The sequence below is a fragment of the Solanum pennellii genome, chromosome 12 (genome assembly GCF_001406875.1).
Source record: "Solanum pennellii chromosome 12, SPENNV200".
In the NCBI taxonomy this organism is placed as follows: Eukaryota; Viridiplantae; Streptophyta; class Magnoliopsida; order Solanales; family Solanaceae; genus Solanum; species Solanum pennellii.
Genome location: NC_028648.1, coordinates 10,186,681 through 10,203,923, shown reverse-complemented (window position 1 = coordinate 10,203,923; position 17,243 = coordinate 10,186,681). Strand labels below are relative to the sequence as shown.

General features: G+C 33.8%; 1 protein-coding gene across 1 annotated transcript in view; it reads right to left on the bottom strand.

The window, feature by feature from the left end:
• LOC107007587 (probable uridine nucleosidase 2) overlaps nucleotides 1-7,772 on the bottom strand; it is a 14,482-nt gene extending 6,710 nt beyond the window's left edge. The window contains exons 1-3 of the mRNA XM_015206264.2: nucleotides 7,609-7,772; nucleotides 7,249-7,364; nucleotides 7,006-7,065 (exon numbers count right to left, since the gene is read on the bottom strand). Coding sequence (XP_015061750.1) covers nucleotides 7,006-7,065; nucleotides 7,249-7,364; nucleotides 7,609-7,657 — 225 coding nt within the window. The 5' untranslated portion in view covers nucleotides 7,658-7,772. The remainder of the gene's footprint in view (nucleotides 1-7,005; nucleotides 7,066-7,248; nucleotides 7,365-7,608) is intronic.
• Between the last annotated feature and the right edge of the window lie 9,471 nt (nucleotides 7,773-17,243).

The following is a 17,243-nucleotide window of genomic DNA, read 5'->3' as shown; positions in this document are numbered from 1 at the left end:
CCCCCCCCCCCCAATGCCTTATTCTGTGGATATGTTTTGCTGCTAAGTCAGTAGGTTAGAAAATAAATTTTGATGCTATTTTAGAAAGCAGTTTCCTCTGAGCCGCAACCTTCTGGTTTTCCTAAGAGAGCATCTTCAGTTCCACGTGTTATATGGAGCAAGATCGCTATTAATACATGGAGAAAGCTCTTGAAAGTTACCTCATATACTTGGAGTATGGAAGAAACATCCTAAAGTATTACTCACAAACTCGCTAAGCAAGATTTCTTGATACGATCCGAGACACAAACCGCAGCGGAATATCAAGTAACAATAATTGAAATAAAAGTAAAGATAGAAGTCAATCAAAATAATCGAGAATAACCTGAATAGTAAAACAGAGAAATCTAGAACCTAGATGAACGTTTCAGGCAACAATCGGTATACAAGCTTGATCCGCTTCCAAAGAACAAAAAAATAGAACCCAAGATATTAAAAAAACAAGAAGAAGATTACCCTCAGAAATCCCAATTCATGAAAACAGGCAATCATGAGTCTAACTCAAACCAAGAGATCCAATAGTGTCTCAAATGGAGTTTTCTGATCTCAAAACTGTTGGGGAAATGAGGAATATCACAAAAATATTCAGTCAAAATAATGGGGGATAAAATGGGAAAATAACAATGCCAAGAATTTTACGTGGAAACCGTTTTGAATAAGGGAAAACCACGGGTCAAGATGAGCAATTGATAATCTATAATAAGGAATTTTACACTATGTAGTCACAAGTATAATACTCAAAGTGACCATTACACACTCAAAAGACATAACCCTCTTTGATTTTCCACTTCACAAAAATATCGTTCACACTCTATTATTTTTTCAAAAACTATTTTCTTATAGTCTATAGTATACCTCACTCTGCTCTCACAAGGTAGTGGTGAGGCCCTGAGTGGGATTTAACTAGGCAAGTTGTACATAAGCTGATTTAGAGGTCCCTATTTATAGACATGCACTATGCCCATTTTTCACCTTGTGTTAATTGGCCGATAGCCAATTTCAACAAAGATGTGCCCATTTTTCCACGTATTAAAAGTGTGCTCAATATGCTGCAAATCTTACTAAAGAAGATTTTATTTAAAGATAGGATCTAGATGTCATAATCTCCCCCTCCAATCTCATGCACCATGCACCTGAAGGAGGTATCTTCTCAAAGAGAGCTCATGCCGACAAGTTCTCTACACAGGTCGAACTTGACTTTTGATATCACCTTGGTTAATATACGCAGGATTTTCACTTGTGCTAATCTTTTTGACGTGAAATGATTCACTCTCTACTTGCTCATGAATCCAATAATATCTCACATCTATGTGTTTTCTTCTTGCATGGTACCAAACTATCAGTGTTATTAATGGCGCGCTTTAAGCTGTGAAGTGAGCCTCAAAACATGTTTAGCGCTTTGTCTCGCTTTATGTACACTTCATTGTCGTCATCAAGGTTCTAAGGCAACTTTTATTTGCCAATGAGCCTCTTATGAAGAAGTGACATTAAACAATGGATATTTCACTTTATCATGATCTTTTTAAAATTTATTTGGTCATATATTTCTTATTCATGTTTATAATTATTAATCCTGGACTTGACATATGTATTTGTGTTTTTTCTCCCTTAGCACCTTTTTTTCATTAAAGTCCACGCTTTATTTGCGCTTAAATCCCCACAAAGCTTAGAGATTCTTTTTGCCTTTGATAACACTGCATGGTACATAGAGTTCTTGCTCAAGTATATTGCACTTTGACTGTCACAATAGACAAGATACTCCATCTGTTGCAATCCAAGTTCTTGAAGGATTCGCTTGAACCATATTATCTCTCTGCTAGATTCAATAGACGAAATATACTTTGCTTCAATTGTAGCCATGCAACATACTCCTGCAACTTCGGCTTCCATGATATAAATCCTCAAAAAAGTAAACAAATATCCAGGAATAGATTTTTTGTTATTAAGGTCACCTAACACATCAAAATTTGTATGGCCCTTCAAGATAGGATTTGATCTCCGAAACACAAGCATTCATATGAGTTTTCCTCTTAGATACATGAGTATGCACTTCACAATGCTCTTTCCCAGGAATTTCAAGAAACCTGCTGACCATTAAAATTGTGATCAATCTTGTCATTATCAAAAAAGGGGGAGATTGTTAACTCCTTAGAGTTAGTCGTTTTTGAAAACAGACAATTAACATGTTGATCTTAATTTTTCGAAGGTCACATATTCAAAAAGGAAATTATCTAGCGCGATTTCAAGAAGGAAAAGAATATTTGCTTAAAGCTGCAAAGAATCACTGGAAAGGAAAGCCACAATCTAAGGAACAAAATAAGGAAAGGAATATATGTTTAATCAGCACATAAAGGAAAAATCTAAAAGAGGCAGAACACTCGCACACTTGGCAGAGGTCAAAACAGAATCATCAAGAAAGGGAGATCCATGAATCAAGCCATAAGTAAAGAAGTCTGTTGATCATCCCAGGAAAAGATCAAACCAGCAGAGGAAGCGATTTACTACATTAATACAGATCAACCAAATCGCCTCAATCAAGTACTCCCTAAACTAATCCTTGATTGATATAAATCCCTTGTGTTTTTCCTTAAAAAGAGCACAAGTCATCATCTATATAAACCGACCCAGAATTATAGTGTGAAGTACGCAACTTCACTTGAGCTTAGCAAACAATTGTCTTTTGTCTTTCATAAAACTTTGTAAACACGAGAGTGATACAATTGAAAAGAAAAGAGAAAAGAAAGAATCTAAGTGTAGGTATACAAGTAGAGGTAGTGTCAAGGTAAAAATCTGATTTGCATAATTGTTGTAACACGAAGGCATAATTGTTGTAACACAAAGATCTCTTCAAAGCTCTTAAGGAAAACCCTTGAAACCCAAGGGGACTGGACTGGGCACCACATTGGTCATCCGAGCCAGGATAAAACCTTTTGTGTCTATTATTTACTGCTTCCTTCCATTATTGTTTATCTTCCTACTAACTTGCAAGTGAGTCGACTATCAATTATTGGTAGTTGCTAAGTGATTTTTTAATTCACCCCCCCCCCTCCCTCTTGAATATCAACTCTATCATTTTCCCTCTTGTTGTAGGACACATCTTCTTGTTCAACTTCATATGACCAACAAGATGTGTGCTAACAAGCTTAGCCTTCTTTATGTTGATGTGCTCAAGTACACATTCAATGTATTTCTATTGTGACAACAAAGTCTCTCTAAGATGAATAATTCTCATGCCCAAAAATTTGCTTAGCAGGACCAAAGTCTTTCATAACAAAAGACTTATACAACTCTTTCTTCAACTCATCAATCTTGAAAGTATTTCTGCCCATAATTAACATATCATCCACATATTGCAAGAGGATGATAAAATTATCATCAGATTTTGTTTGTACAAACACACAATGATCTGAGGAGGCCTTCTTATAGCCTTGCTCCCCCATCATAGATTCTAACTTCTTGTACAACTGTCTAAGAGTTTGCTTTAGGCCATACAGACTCTTTTTAAGTTTGGACATATAATTTTCTTTACCTTTCATCTTGAAGCCCTCAGGTGTTCCATATAAATCTCTTTTCTAGGTCACCGTGAAGAAAAGTCATCTTCACAGCTAATCCAAGAACTATACAGATGGAGGACATTTTCAACATGAGAAAATATTTCTTCAAAGTCAATACCCTTCCTTCGACCAAATAGCTTAACAACCAATCTAACTTTGTACCTGGGGTTCAAGTTATGGGGTCCAAATCCCATCTTTAAAGGAAGAAAATCTTTTTGGCAAGATTTGCAGCAAATTGGGCACACCTTTGTTGCAATCAACTACTGACCTTAATAAGAAATTCGGTCAAAGAAAGGATATTGACTTTGACGATATATTTTCTCTTAATCGTGAAAATGTATCCATTCGTAGAGTTCTTGATTTGGATGTTAGTCTTAATTTAGAGATTGAGCAAATGAATGTGAAGATAGTTTTTCTTCGTAATGACCTAGAAGGAGAGATTTAAATGGAACATCTTGAGGGCTTCAAGGTAAAAGGTAAAGAAAATTATGTGAGCAAACTTAAAAAGAGACTCTATGGCCTAAAGCAAGCTCCTAGACATTGGTACAAGAAGTTTGAATTTTCTATGGGGGAGCTAGGCTAAAAGAAGACTTCCTGAGATCATTATGTGTTTGTACAAAATATTCTAACGATGATTTTATCATCCTCTTGCTATATGTGGATGATATGTTAATTATGAGCAGAAATACTTGACGAGTTGAAGAAAGAGTTGTGTAAGTCTTTTGCTATGAAAGACTTGGGTCATGCTAAGCAATTTTTGGGCATGATAATTACTCGTCTTAGAGATGAAGGAAGCCTTATTTGTCACAAGAAAAACACATTGAACGTGAACTAGAGCGCTTCAACATAAAGTATGTTAAGCTTGTTAGGACACCTCTTACTGGTTATATAAAGTTGAGCAAGAAATTATGTCCTACAACGAGGAAAAAGAGAGTGTGGATAGAGTTCCATATTCCTTCGTCATCGGAATTTTAATGTATGCAATGGTATGTACTAGACCTGATATTGCTCGCAATTGGTGTTGTTTGTGTTGTCAGTAGGTTTCTTGACAATCCAAGGAACGAGCATTGGGAAGTTGTGAAGTGGATACTCAGGTATCTGAGAGGAAGTTTAGATGAATACCTGTGTTTTGAGGATCAAATCCAATCTTGAAGGGCTGTACAAATGTTAATGTGGCGGTGACTTTGATAATAGAAAATCCACTACTGGATATAAATTGTGTGCTAGCACACTACCATATCTTCCCTTTTGCCAAATTTGATCTCTGTTGGCTTCTTTCCACTCAAAGCTTCTGCCTAACTCTGCTGCACCACAATATCTTGCACTCCAGTTTGCCATAGTAAAGTCATCATCGACATGGTTTAAGTGAAGGGGGGTGGCTAGGCCATTGCCCTCCTTCACCTCTCCACATTAGTTAAGGTTATGTGCTTTGTGTACAAAAAAATAAAGATAATAAGCCAATTCCTCGTGCTCCTTGCTCCTCCCAAAAGAAAATTACGGACTCTTTTTTAGTAAATACCATATAATCACTAAAAAAAGCTCATATGCTCGATTCACTTCACTTTTACAGCCATCCATTTTGCTAGGTTTCCCAGCCTTTTTCTTCTTTTCCTCTTTGTTCTCCTACCTTTATCACTATGGCAAATTTGCTAGAAGTACCAATCAATTTAATGCACTATTAATTGCTATTTACAGTTTTAAATTAATGAAAGACCGCAAATTAAACATGACAATAGAAGTACTTAGCATAGAATATATTCATTTTGTTGATTATTAGTTTTTCCATCGAAGTATTTGGCTGTGACCGGTGACATTCTTCTGCTGCTTTATCAAAAATCAATGATCATATACTATGAATTTAAAGATTTGAAAACATGTTTTCCATACATATGTCAATGACTTATTTCTCTTTTATTCTATAAGTTGTGTTAGCCCCTCCCTTAAAGCACCTCCCTGGTTGTCCCCGCCTATTTCAACCAAATGGTTTGACAACATAGAACTTATCAAAATCATTCTCTGGGCTAACTGGATTACCAACTGTAGTTTAACTACATACTCTAATACCACTTGTTATACAACTAGGCTCAGGCTGCCGCAAAAGCAATTCTCTAACATGGTTAATCATATTTGACACAATCACATGAAAGTTTTAAAGACTGATGAACACAAAATATTACTGAACAAGAGAGACAGAAGGATACATGATGGTTCAGCAAAAGTACGCTTACATCCATGACAAGATAAAATGCATTATTATATATGGTCATTATGGCTGGGGAACACTGCAAGTTGGTATGACCGAAAAGCACTAAGGAGGAACTAAAAATTACAAGAAAAAAACGCAGAAAAGCTGATATATTCTCAAAGACTCAATGAACTCCAATTACTGAGAAATATCATCTACCATGTCTCCTACACCAAAACATTAATTCTGAAGACATCTATTGTTTACAGAAGACATGACTTTTCTGAGTTTCAAAAACATCATTCATTTCTTTCTAACCAGATAGTCTAAAAGATGCAAACAGAGGGATGGTGTGCCAGATTTTCTTCAAATTTTTATGACTTTCTTGTTTCAACAAACATTTCAGCAAGCCTCTCATACTGTATGAAATTCACCAATTTATTCTACTACAATTAAGGAAGAGGTCCCAAAATTGTTTGTATGGCCGCAGTGGAGGAGTCCAAAAAGTAGTGATCCTTTGATTAAAGCAACTGAAAGCATTGCAAAGGAATGAAAGACACCTCAATGTTCTGTGCATCTTTTTCGCTAACAGCATGGAAAAATAATTTTTTCATGCCCCAAATGATACCAAAGTGCGTCACACATTTTCATTGTTCATCTGTCTTCCCCCTTTCTTTACTTCTCCTGACTATAGTTACATTCCTAACTACCAAGTGTTTCTAATACCAAACTCTGCCTTCACTTATTCCTTCTTTTAGCTTTGGTCCTAGATCTGAACATTCGAAAGAACCAGTCTAGAACTATTTCTTTTACTTTTCTTCTCAGAACCACATACATGTCCCATGATAAACAAGCTCAATGTCTTTGTAACTTAAAAAAAAAAGTTCAATGTCCTTGCTTTCGACATTTTTCTTTTCTGGGAAAGGGTACTACAATATTGTTTAATTTTTCCTCTTATTCCTTTTCTCTTATTATTTTCATCAACTCAAAAAAAGTTTCACCTAGGAAGCAAAAGGAAAGGGGGGAAAGAAATAGAGAGACAGAGTATGTACCAAGGCAAGTATATCTAGTGTGGATCATCATAACAAAACCAAACATGAAACACCACAGTAGAGCCAAAGACTTGAGTCCCCTTTAACAAGTAAACTAATGACAACAATAACTAAAAAGCTCGGAGTACGGAACAGCTAAGGCAGTTAAAATGAGCAACAGAGCAGGATTACATACAGTGATTGTAACATGAGAGCCTTCAGCCACCGGAATATCTGTCCTCCCAGCTATATCCAACTGAATCATTTAAGACCTCAAATCAATAACTATGAGCATAGCAGATACCGGATACACCACCACAATAGCCCAACTAAGGAGCAAAGCTAAGTCATTAGTCTTTTACCTTTCAAAATTTACACTTGCAACAAAAAAAACAAGGCACAAACATTTAGCAATTATCCAAGAAAATGAGAAATTCACCAGATGTAAAGCATTTCTGGTAGCTAGAGTTGTGTAGACATTTCCATATATCGTTGTAAGCCCGATCACCTCAACTTCAGGAGATTCCAATGCCACAAATATCGCCATTGCATCATCTGAGAATATTCATAATAGTTCAATTAACTCAAATATAAAATTCACAAAAATGTAATCTTGGAAAGCTTAATTCAACTGAAAAGAGTTTCTATAGGAAATGGAATGCAGAATTCAGAGAAAAAACGAAAACCCAGATAAATTTTGACAAATTCCACTATAATAAAGTAAGTAACAAACAACGCCAACTAAAAAATTGGGTATATTGAAATCTTTCATTCTACTATGTTAGTAAATAGAAGATACCAATTCCAGGATCAGTGTCAATGATGATCTTCTTGGGTTCTGTAGCCATTTTGTGAATCTGAATTGGAAGTTGAATGGATCTGGGATCGGGATGATGATGATTGATGAATGAAGAGGAAAGTGGAAAGTTTTTTTTGATATATACAAACTAAAAATGCTCAATTCTCTGCATCTTCTATGTATGGAATCTTTGATTGAGAGTTGGATAAAATTGTCATTTACTGTTTTTTTTTAAAAAAAATATTATTTAATTATTTATATAACTAAAAAATGGGATCACTTCTTATGGACTCGTTGAGAATGATTTTGATCTAGTTCTCATTTAATATCATGGAATCATATATCATATATTCATATAAAAGAGAACATTAGGCCCGCCTATGTAGCGCCACCAGAAACAAGAATTTCCTTTTAAATTTATTTATTTCCAAAATTAGTCTTCCCTTTTCATGAAAAGTTATGACCTTCATGAAAAGTTGTGACTTTTATGAAAAGTTGTAACTTTTTTGAATAGTTGTGACTTTTATGTAGAGCTGCGACTTTTATGAAAAGTAGTGACCTTTTTGAAGCGTTGTAAGTTTTCAAAAGAGTTGTTCCCTTTCCGAAAAGACACAATAAATATTTGTTCACACTATCCTATGTTGTCTATATAAATAGAGGAATTTTCTGTCACTGTAATTTGTAGGGTTTTTTTTCCACTATAGGGTAGTCAAATTCAAATACATTAATTGAGTTTTATGAAATTTGTTTCATTCTTGAAAGTTTTCATGGAGTTTAATCTTTACTACAAGTCATAGTTATTCATCTAACTATGGTAATTTTTTCCCTATTTTGGTGGCCTTTTTATAGATATGTTAAAGTTTCAGATCATATAAACAAAGCAAATTGATTTCAATTGCAATGCGGCATTACGACTCTCGGACCTCTTAGTGTACAATTCATAACGCTATTGAAATGATTGATGGTTGAATTCATCTTAAGTAAACAAATCTTTTATTATTTTCATTATTATTTGTATGTTTTTTTGAATTCGAATACATTAATTATGCTTCGTATAAAGTGTTTCATTTCTCAAAGTTTTCTTCCTCCTATTTCATGAAGCTGAATTTTTTAGTATAGATCATAGTGATTCATGTATCGATTGCAACTTCTTTTTTGCTATTTTGATGACTTTTTTTTTAATTATCTAAATAATTTCAATGAGGAAGATTGAAAATTTATCTTCTCTTTTTTCCCCTTTTACAGAGTTTCTTCAAACAATAAATATTTGATAACTAATACGGAACCAACGATGAAGTTTGTTAAAAGAACCAAAATGATTACTCTCTTGCTTGCCACAATTAGTATATTATTTTGATTGTTTTTTCTTAGGTACAAACATTTTGTATGTCATTGCATTATTGCTAGAATATATGTATAGAGAAAATTTGTCCACATCTTTTATTGCAAGTTAACTAATTTGTCCAACTTCTTTTTCTCTTCTATTTTCACCATAATAAGATATCAAGTTTTCTTGAAACTAACAAATGTCCAAAATACACTACGATAAATTTTTTTTTATCGGCAACACAAAAAGTGCTACAACCTTTAATGACATTAATTAATTGTCATTGAATTCAATGTTGTTATAGACTTCAGGGACATTTATATAGATTACCAATTGCATGTGAAAATACATATTTAATGATAATTAAGCTATTAATTATCATTAGATATCATTTTTTGTAGTTATGACTCATTCTTTTGATAATCTTTTTTAAATTTTTGATTAAGAAGTAATAACTCATTCTGACTTCTTTCAATTAAATTTGTGAATTGTAAACTTGGATACTACTCGAAAGACTATCTTTTTGAAAAATATATTAAGCACATGCATTTTTCTTCTTGATTGTTAGGAAAGTGAGGCCATCTTTATTATTATTCTTGGATATTTGTGTGTTCAAGTGCTCACAAAATTATGTTGTGAGATTTTAATATGTTATGTGTCAAAATTTTTGTTTAGTATATCCCGTTGAGAAGATTCAGATGTCACCTACTACTTGGTTCATAATTGCATTAACTTTTTGTAACTACGTACTATAACTATAACAATAACTATATTTTAATTCAAATAAGTTGGGGCCGGTGATATGAAATCTTAAAAATAGTAATGACTATTTTGAGACATTGCCAAAAAACATTTATGATAATAACAATTTTAGGGTCATATTTATCATATACTTGATATGACATACAATAATAAACAAGAGATTGATTAAGGTTCATAAAAAAGGAGTTCAAGATCGTCCGTTTGAATTTAATTAATTATGATCTTGTATTGACGTGATGTTCCACTTTACTTTAGAGTGTTGTGTTTCAATATTATCTAGTTTCTTTTTTTACTTCTAATGTTGTTATTTATGACTTCTTAGAATTTATAATTTTTCATTACATCTTACCAACTATTTCAAGGGAGATTTTCTTAGACTTCTTACTAATACTTAAAATTTATCCATGACTCATAATTTTTGTATGACGAATTTTTTTTTTAAAAAAATATAGCACTTTAACATTTCAGAGAAACGCTTTGCCTTAAGATGAAATATTTTTGCCAATTATGTATCGAAAATACAAATATTACCTAATGATAATATGTAAGCCTAATAAAATAGTTCGATCCCGTGCGAAGCACGGGTTATTTGCCTAGTTTATAAAATAACACTGAAACTGTAAACATATCTGTCATTAAAACATATACTACATAGTAAAAAACATTAATAATGTAAATTAAAATAAAAATGTTATCTTATCATTTATCCTTAATAGCATAACCACAAATTATTAATGAGTGCAAAAATACATACCATGATATGTAACATAAGCAATGGTATCAGTTAGAACTCAACAGGAGCAAAGTAAACGAATATTTAATTGTGCAAAAGAAGAAGAGAAGAAGTAGTTCAGATTTTTCGTTATTTTGAAATGAGAGAAAATTCATCTATTTATATACAACAAATAATGTGCATTATCGGAAAGGTTGCAACTATTTAGATAAGTTGCAACCCTTCGGAAAGGTCACAACCTTTCACAAAAATCACAAATTTTAATAGAAGTTGCAACTCTTCATTAAAGTCACAATTTTTCATAAAAGTCATAATTTTCATAAAAGTCACAACTTTTTATAATAGTCGCAAGTATTCATTAAAGTTATAACTTTTCATAAAGTTGCAACTTTTCATTTAAGTCACAATTTTTCAAGAAAGGCATGACTAATTTTTGAAATAATAAATGAAAAGAAAATCATGATTTGTGGTGGCACCACATAAGCGAGCCTAAGGTTCTATTTTTATATATATACATATATAATATTTAAGGAATTATAAATATATGGTGAGAGAAAATATATTTTAAAATGAGAAAAAGTTCGAATATGCCATCTAATTTTTAGAAAAGGCTTATTTATATAATTCGTTAAAAGTTTGGTTCATCTATGTCGTTATTGTTCAAGGAAAGCTCGTTTAGACATTATTATTGTCAGTGGTTTTGCAAACCCATTTTTACACGTGATCAATTATAATTCAGCCGCGTCATTATTTTTTATAAAAAAAATAAAATTCTGAACAAAAATTGAATTAAAATAAACCACCCAAGTAAAGACCCACCCAATTCTTTCATTCACTTTTTCAATCCAAAAAGCCTTAAGATCCTTCTCGACCCTGTTTCACTTCTAAGGTGATTGAATGAGTTCTAACACATTCCTTAACCCTCAAAATTAATTCTTCCATAATCATCTTCTTCAATGAATTTATCGTCTAACAATGTCTGAGGGGTCGAATGTCTCTTCTAGTTCAAAGAAGAGGTGCTATTTTAATCTTGAAGTCAGTCGATTCACGACGTGAATACCAAGCAATGTTGGTAGACCATGTATCAAATGTTCTGTTCCCAAGGTAAGTTTCATGTTTGAGTTTTATTTCTTCCATATTTTAATGAATTTTGATATTTGAGTAATGCAACACTCCAAAAGTCCAAGACCTAATCTAGAGCCTCACATGAGTGACTAAGGTTTGTAATATTGTTTTAAGGTAAAAAAAATAATGTTTATGAGTCATGTAGGAAGTTTTAGAGTCAAGACGTCAAGAAACATCCATGACGTCCGGAGACTAGTGAAAGAGGTGCTAGTGTGCCTTAGCCTATTTCACATGGTTTTAAGAGTCGAAATTTGATGAAATTTGGTGGAAACGTGTCAAACTAGTATTAGAACATATTTTTGGTTGAAAAGTCCGGGTACGACTCTCCAAGGACCATCCAAAGGGTCCTTGAGGAGGACACTTCCATTTTGGCCAAAAAGTTGTCACAAGACAGTGTCCACCTACGGTTGTAGGCGACGAGGCGTAGGCCAATCGAGGGGGCATCGATGCCTCCGTCGACCAACACTTAGCCATTTTTCTAAAATGTACAATTTGACAACTCTTGAACTAAGCTACGAATGTGCAGGACGGATGGGGGAGGGGGAGTAGGTTGACCTATGGACCGTCGATTGTGGTCTCGTAGGTCTTTCCTGAGTTCTCACTGTTAAGTTTAAGTGACTTCATATAATTAGTTAATTAGTTAGGGATTTAATTAGGGGTTAAAGGGTGGTTAATTAAGTGAGTTAAATGATTATATAAACTACCCTAAGCTTAAACTCAACTTAACACTTCATAAATTTTTAAACCCAAATTGCCCTTCCTTCTCTCTACTTTGTCTCTCAAAGAAGACTCCATAGAAGACCAAGGTCTAAGGGTTCTAGGGCAGCAAAAATGTCACTTTTCTCCATTATTATTCAAGGATTAACAAGGTATGGGAACCTTTACTTTTGGAATTCCTTTCCCCAAAGGGTTCTTTCAAAATTGATTTCAAAAAGATGAATTTTATATGGATTTCTTCCTAATCAAAATTGATCTTCTAAATTGTATTGTTTACGATTTGTTTAGATAATCATGATTATATTATGATGTATTATTGTTCAATTATGATAGTTCTTGATGAATTAACCTAGTAGGTGGAATAGATCATGCATTGACCCAAATTCTCTAACCCTAGGTTATGAACTCATGTTGAATTGATTAGTATTGATACAATCGAGTTAGTTCTTGTGTTAATTACTATTTAATGATTTTATTACACCTATTGATGGATGAAATTGAATTGGTTGAGGGTAAGACCAATAATGATGTCTTGTTGAAGGAGAATTGCTAAGGCTTTGTGATCTTGAACCTTTACTTCAATTGTGATGACTTGTACTTGGCGATGAAGTTCAATTAAAGCATGTCTTATGATTATATTAAGTAGGTATTGGTATGATGATGCAATTGAAATGTCTTGATTATGTGAAGATGTGAGATTATACTTAAGATGAAATGATATAAGATTAGTTATGAATTGCCTATGTGCTATCTAATGATATAATGATGATAATGTGTTGATATCACATATAAGGGTTGTAATGAAAGGACATTCTCATGCGATTCCTAATGAGCTAATGATATGAATCCACAAGGGGTTAGTCTTCTATGACCTATACTAAGCTATGATGATTAATAAAAGCTTAAACACATTTCAAAAAGGGACTCTAGCTTAGCACCGAGTGAACTAGATGTGAGATGTGTCCCTTCCTAAGGTGGTAAGGTAGGTTCACTATAGTACTCATGATATTGGAGACTACAATGCAATGTGCATAAAGAGAGTCCCACGTACATCTCCTAGTTTTTGAACTATGTTACCCCCATAGGAATACTAGCTAGTGGATCCACTTAGAATGTTATGTTCAGATTTTGGTACTACCTTGGCAATTATTCCACCTTCTTTCAATGTAGGGTTTCATGACACCGAATTTCACATTTAGCTCATGTGGTCTATGTCGATTAAGGCAAGTGTTTGAAAGTAAAATGAAGTAATAATGTGAATGACACGCTCAAATTTACTTCTTGAAACGAAGTAAAAGCGGTCCTATCAAGTAAAGAACCCAACTTGTGAGGTTGGAATCGTTCCCACGAGGAAAATGGTTCAGACTTAACGTTATTATCTTATTACTTCTATTTAGTCAATTATTTTCCAAAAACAAATAACAAAAAGGGGTTTTTGATTAATGAAAGCAATTAGCTAAATAAAAGTAAACAAGTGACAGGTTCAAGTGTTGGAGTTTTAATCAAGTAATGAGAGTAAGTAGGCTGTAAGTGTTCCCCACAGGCTCCTAACTCGGTAATTCTAGCTATAACAATCCTTTCCTAGTATCTTGCATGCAAAGTGATAAGTTAGGTATCTCTAAATCCTTGGTCCGGCATCTAGAGAATTTCACTCCGCACCTTGGTCCGGCTACGTGTGTTGCTTTACTAAACCTTATCTATACCTCATAATAAGCATCATATTCGATATTTGACTAAGTTGTTACCTCTTACCAACCAACACTAGCCTATTAGATAGTATACACTAAATCTATGTTGATAATTCTTTTCCTATTATCTACCTCCTTGGTCCGGCAAGTAGCAATAAGGCGAGTTCTAATGTTGGCCACCGTTAAAAAGACTTCTAAGTAAAAGAATTATCAATGCATGCAAGACACTATTCTAGAATTGTTATTTTAGCTAGGTGTTACCTTGTTATTTACCCATGGTTCCCACAACCTAGTTATGGAGTTTAGTTACCCATGCTAATAATCACATAATTCATATTGATAATATAAGAATTCATGCACTTACTTTGATGAGAATGAACAAAATCCAGAAATTTACTTGAATAAATCACAAAACACCAATGATCGATTCCGAAAAAGCAATATCAAATCCCAAAATCAAGAGTTCAATACTTAGACAATAAACTGAAAAATATCCAAAGGTCCAACCACAAAAACGAGGTTTTTGGAACTATTTATAATAAAACAAAACCTAATAAAAGAGGGAAATCTATTTAATGAAAAATTTATCAAAAACGCGTCCGAGTCGACTACCTTCGTGATGGACCGTCGTGACTAAGAATGACCGTCATGACTAAGAACGACCGTCGTGGCTTCCGTCGTTCCATACTTAGCACAAATCTCTGCTGCTTTCTTCATCAACTCTCTGTAACCCTCGACGGACAGGTGTGACGGACCATTTCAAGCACGACGGTCCGTCGAGGGGCTTTATTCCACGACACTTAGAATCTTTTGAAGTTGGATACTAGGACTACTCTCTATTAGCCTTGACGAATGTGCAATACGTACCGTCGTGGCTATGACGGTCCGTCGTGAGATTCCGTAGTCCCACACTTGGTAAGAATTCTCCAACTTCCTTCAGCAGCCATTATATTCTCACGACGGTTGACCCTACAGACCGTCATAGTCACGACGGACTATCATGGGGTCCGTAGGTGGTCACTTATACAATTTCAGCTCAAAATCTCCGCGTTCTCCTTTGGACAGATTTTCTGAGAATAAATATAAAAATACATCAAAAATCAATACAAAAAGGCTTTAGACACACACTAAACTTAAGGAAAAGGTATTGAAAGTACCGTGAAACCACGGTACATGAGTGAACACTAACTAGGGTGACCTAAAGGGTTTGACTTAGTCTAGGTAGAGGTATGGGACTCTACGTATACATTGCACTAGTTGGCCTTGAGGGAAGTCTTAGAAGGTTGTTCTTATGTTTTATAATGTAAAATGATATTCATATGTTGACTTTACATGTTGATGATCCTATATGATGTTGGTTTTATTTATGAACATACTAGTGGTCTATATTGTGAATACTCTTAATGTTATGTCATATGAGTCTAGACATAAATTAAGTCCTTTGTTGGGTTTACTTGATTGAGTAACGTTATGGGGCTTTACTTGGTCATTGCACTTGTGGACTTGATGTTAGGTTATGAGTAAGGGTCTTGTATATGTTGTAATGTTATGAACATCTTATATATGTTTTGTGGTTATATCGTGATGTTGAAGTTGGTTTGGTTATGTACTCAATTATTCTATGGTACATGTTGACTTGGTTATACTTGATGATGTTGATCTTGTGTTGCATATGACTTTGTCTTAAGGAATATGTGATTATTGGATCATAAGTGTTCTTGATTGTGCATAAGGCTTTTCAAAGTAACTTAGCAAGGTTTTGAACAAATGTCCTCTTTAGCATGATTTCAAATGTTTTATGTACATATTTCCATACTTAGTACAAGTGTGTACTAACCCATATTTCTAAGTTTCTACATTTATGTAGGTTCCAGCCATTGAGCTTCTATAAGGGTCTTTTTAAGATAACTTGGATTCTCATTCTCTAAGTTCGGTAGGTCCTCACCTTCCGAGGACGATGTCACTATCTAGCTACTGATGTTGTTCTAGTTTAAAGACATTTAAATTTTTTCCTTTTTTATTTGAAGACGGTTGTTGTATATGCCTATATGTAGGCTTTGTTATAATGAAGTAAGGGTTATGCCCGAATATTGTATTCGACTTAGATGGTTTATATGTGATACTTATCCTGGACTTCTTATTAGAATATCTTTATATATTATGTATGTGAAATAAAAGTAGAAGCCTATGTAGTGCTTCATATGCGAGGAGTCTATGTAAACTCCCTATGTATATATTATGTGTAAGAGAGAGGTCTATGTGAACCTCAATGTAGAAATAGATGAAAAGATTTAAATTTTCCACAATTTAACCTATAAAATGTAATGCGAAAGCTAAGAGATTAGTCTTAGTCCTCTTCGAGGTTGATGACGCCGGTTACTTCTAGGGGTTGCTCCCCGGTTGTCACAAATAATTTGTGATATTTGGACAGAACCAGTCATGTAAATTTTTGGGAATGGGATGATGAAACACCCCCCCCCCACACACACACACACACCAAGAGCTACGAATATCATAAGCGATCAAAAACAAAATTAGATGCTTGTGATATTGAGAGAAATTATTTAACGAGAAGATAGCTCATTCTGAAGTTAGTGTTGCTAATGATGGTGCAACTATTGAATGAAAAAATGAATATCCTTAATGTGAAAAGAACATGTTGATCGAGTAGGTGGTTGATTTTGAAGTTTGTACTGCTATTGAATGTACTAACAATAGAGCGGTAGAGGAAAAATGTGGTGTGATATAGATTGATCATCTTGTGTTTGTTTGGTTTGCTTGTTGCTCTAGTGACATGTTTTATTAGGAAACTTTGACTTTTTGTTTGGCATATATATGAATTTAGTATCATGTAATGTTAATTTTGGCTATAGTTTAGTGCCTATGTTATTTATAATTTCTGTTATAAGTTAGGTACTTTGGCAAGTAATTATTAATATAATTTTATTGATTATTTTTATTATTTCGATACATTGCCAACCACTGAAAGTAATTCTCAATGTAACTTTGTTGTTCTGGTACTTTGTCAGTCAATTTTTCCAGCACAGATGAGCCTTTAAAGCCAATTATTTATCAACAAGTTTTTTGATAGTTGACAAGCTGCAAATAACACAAATAACTTATCAATCAAAGGGGGCATGTGACACAGTTGCACACTAGCATGGTAACATGCGAAAACAAACATGATTTTAACTCCTCGAGTTCAAATTTCTTAGACCAAATCGCCATAATTTTAAAAAAAAACATAACCAAAAGTGGCATTATTTAAGGTTTCAAATAGAAA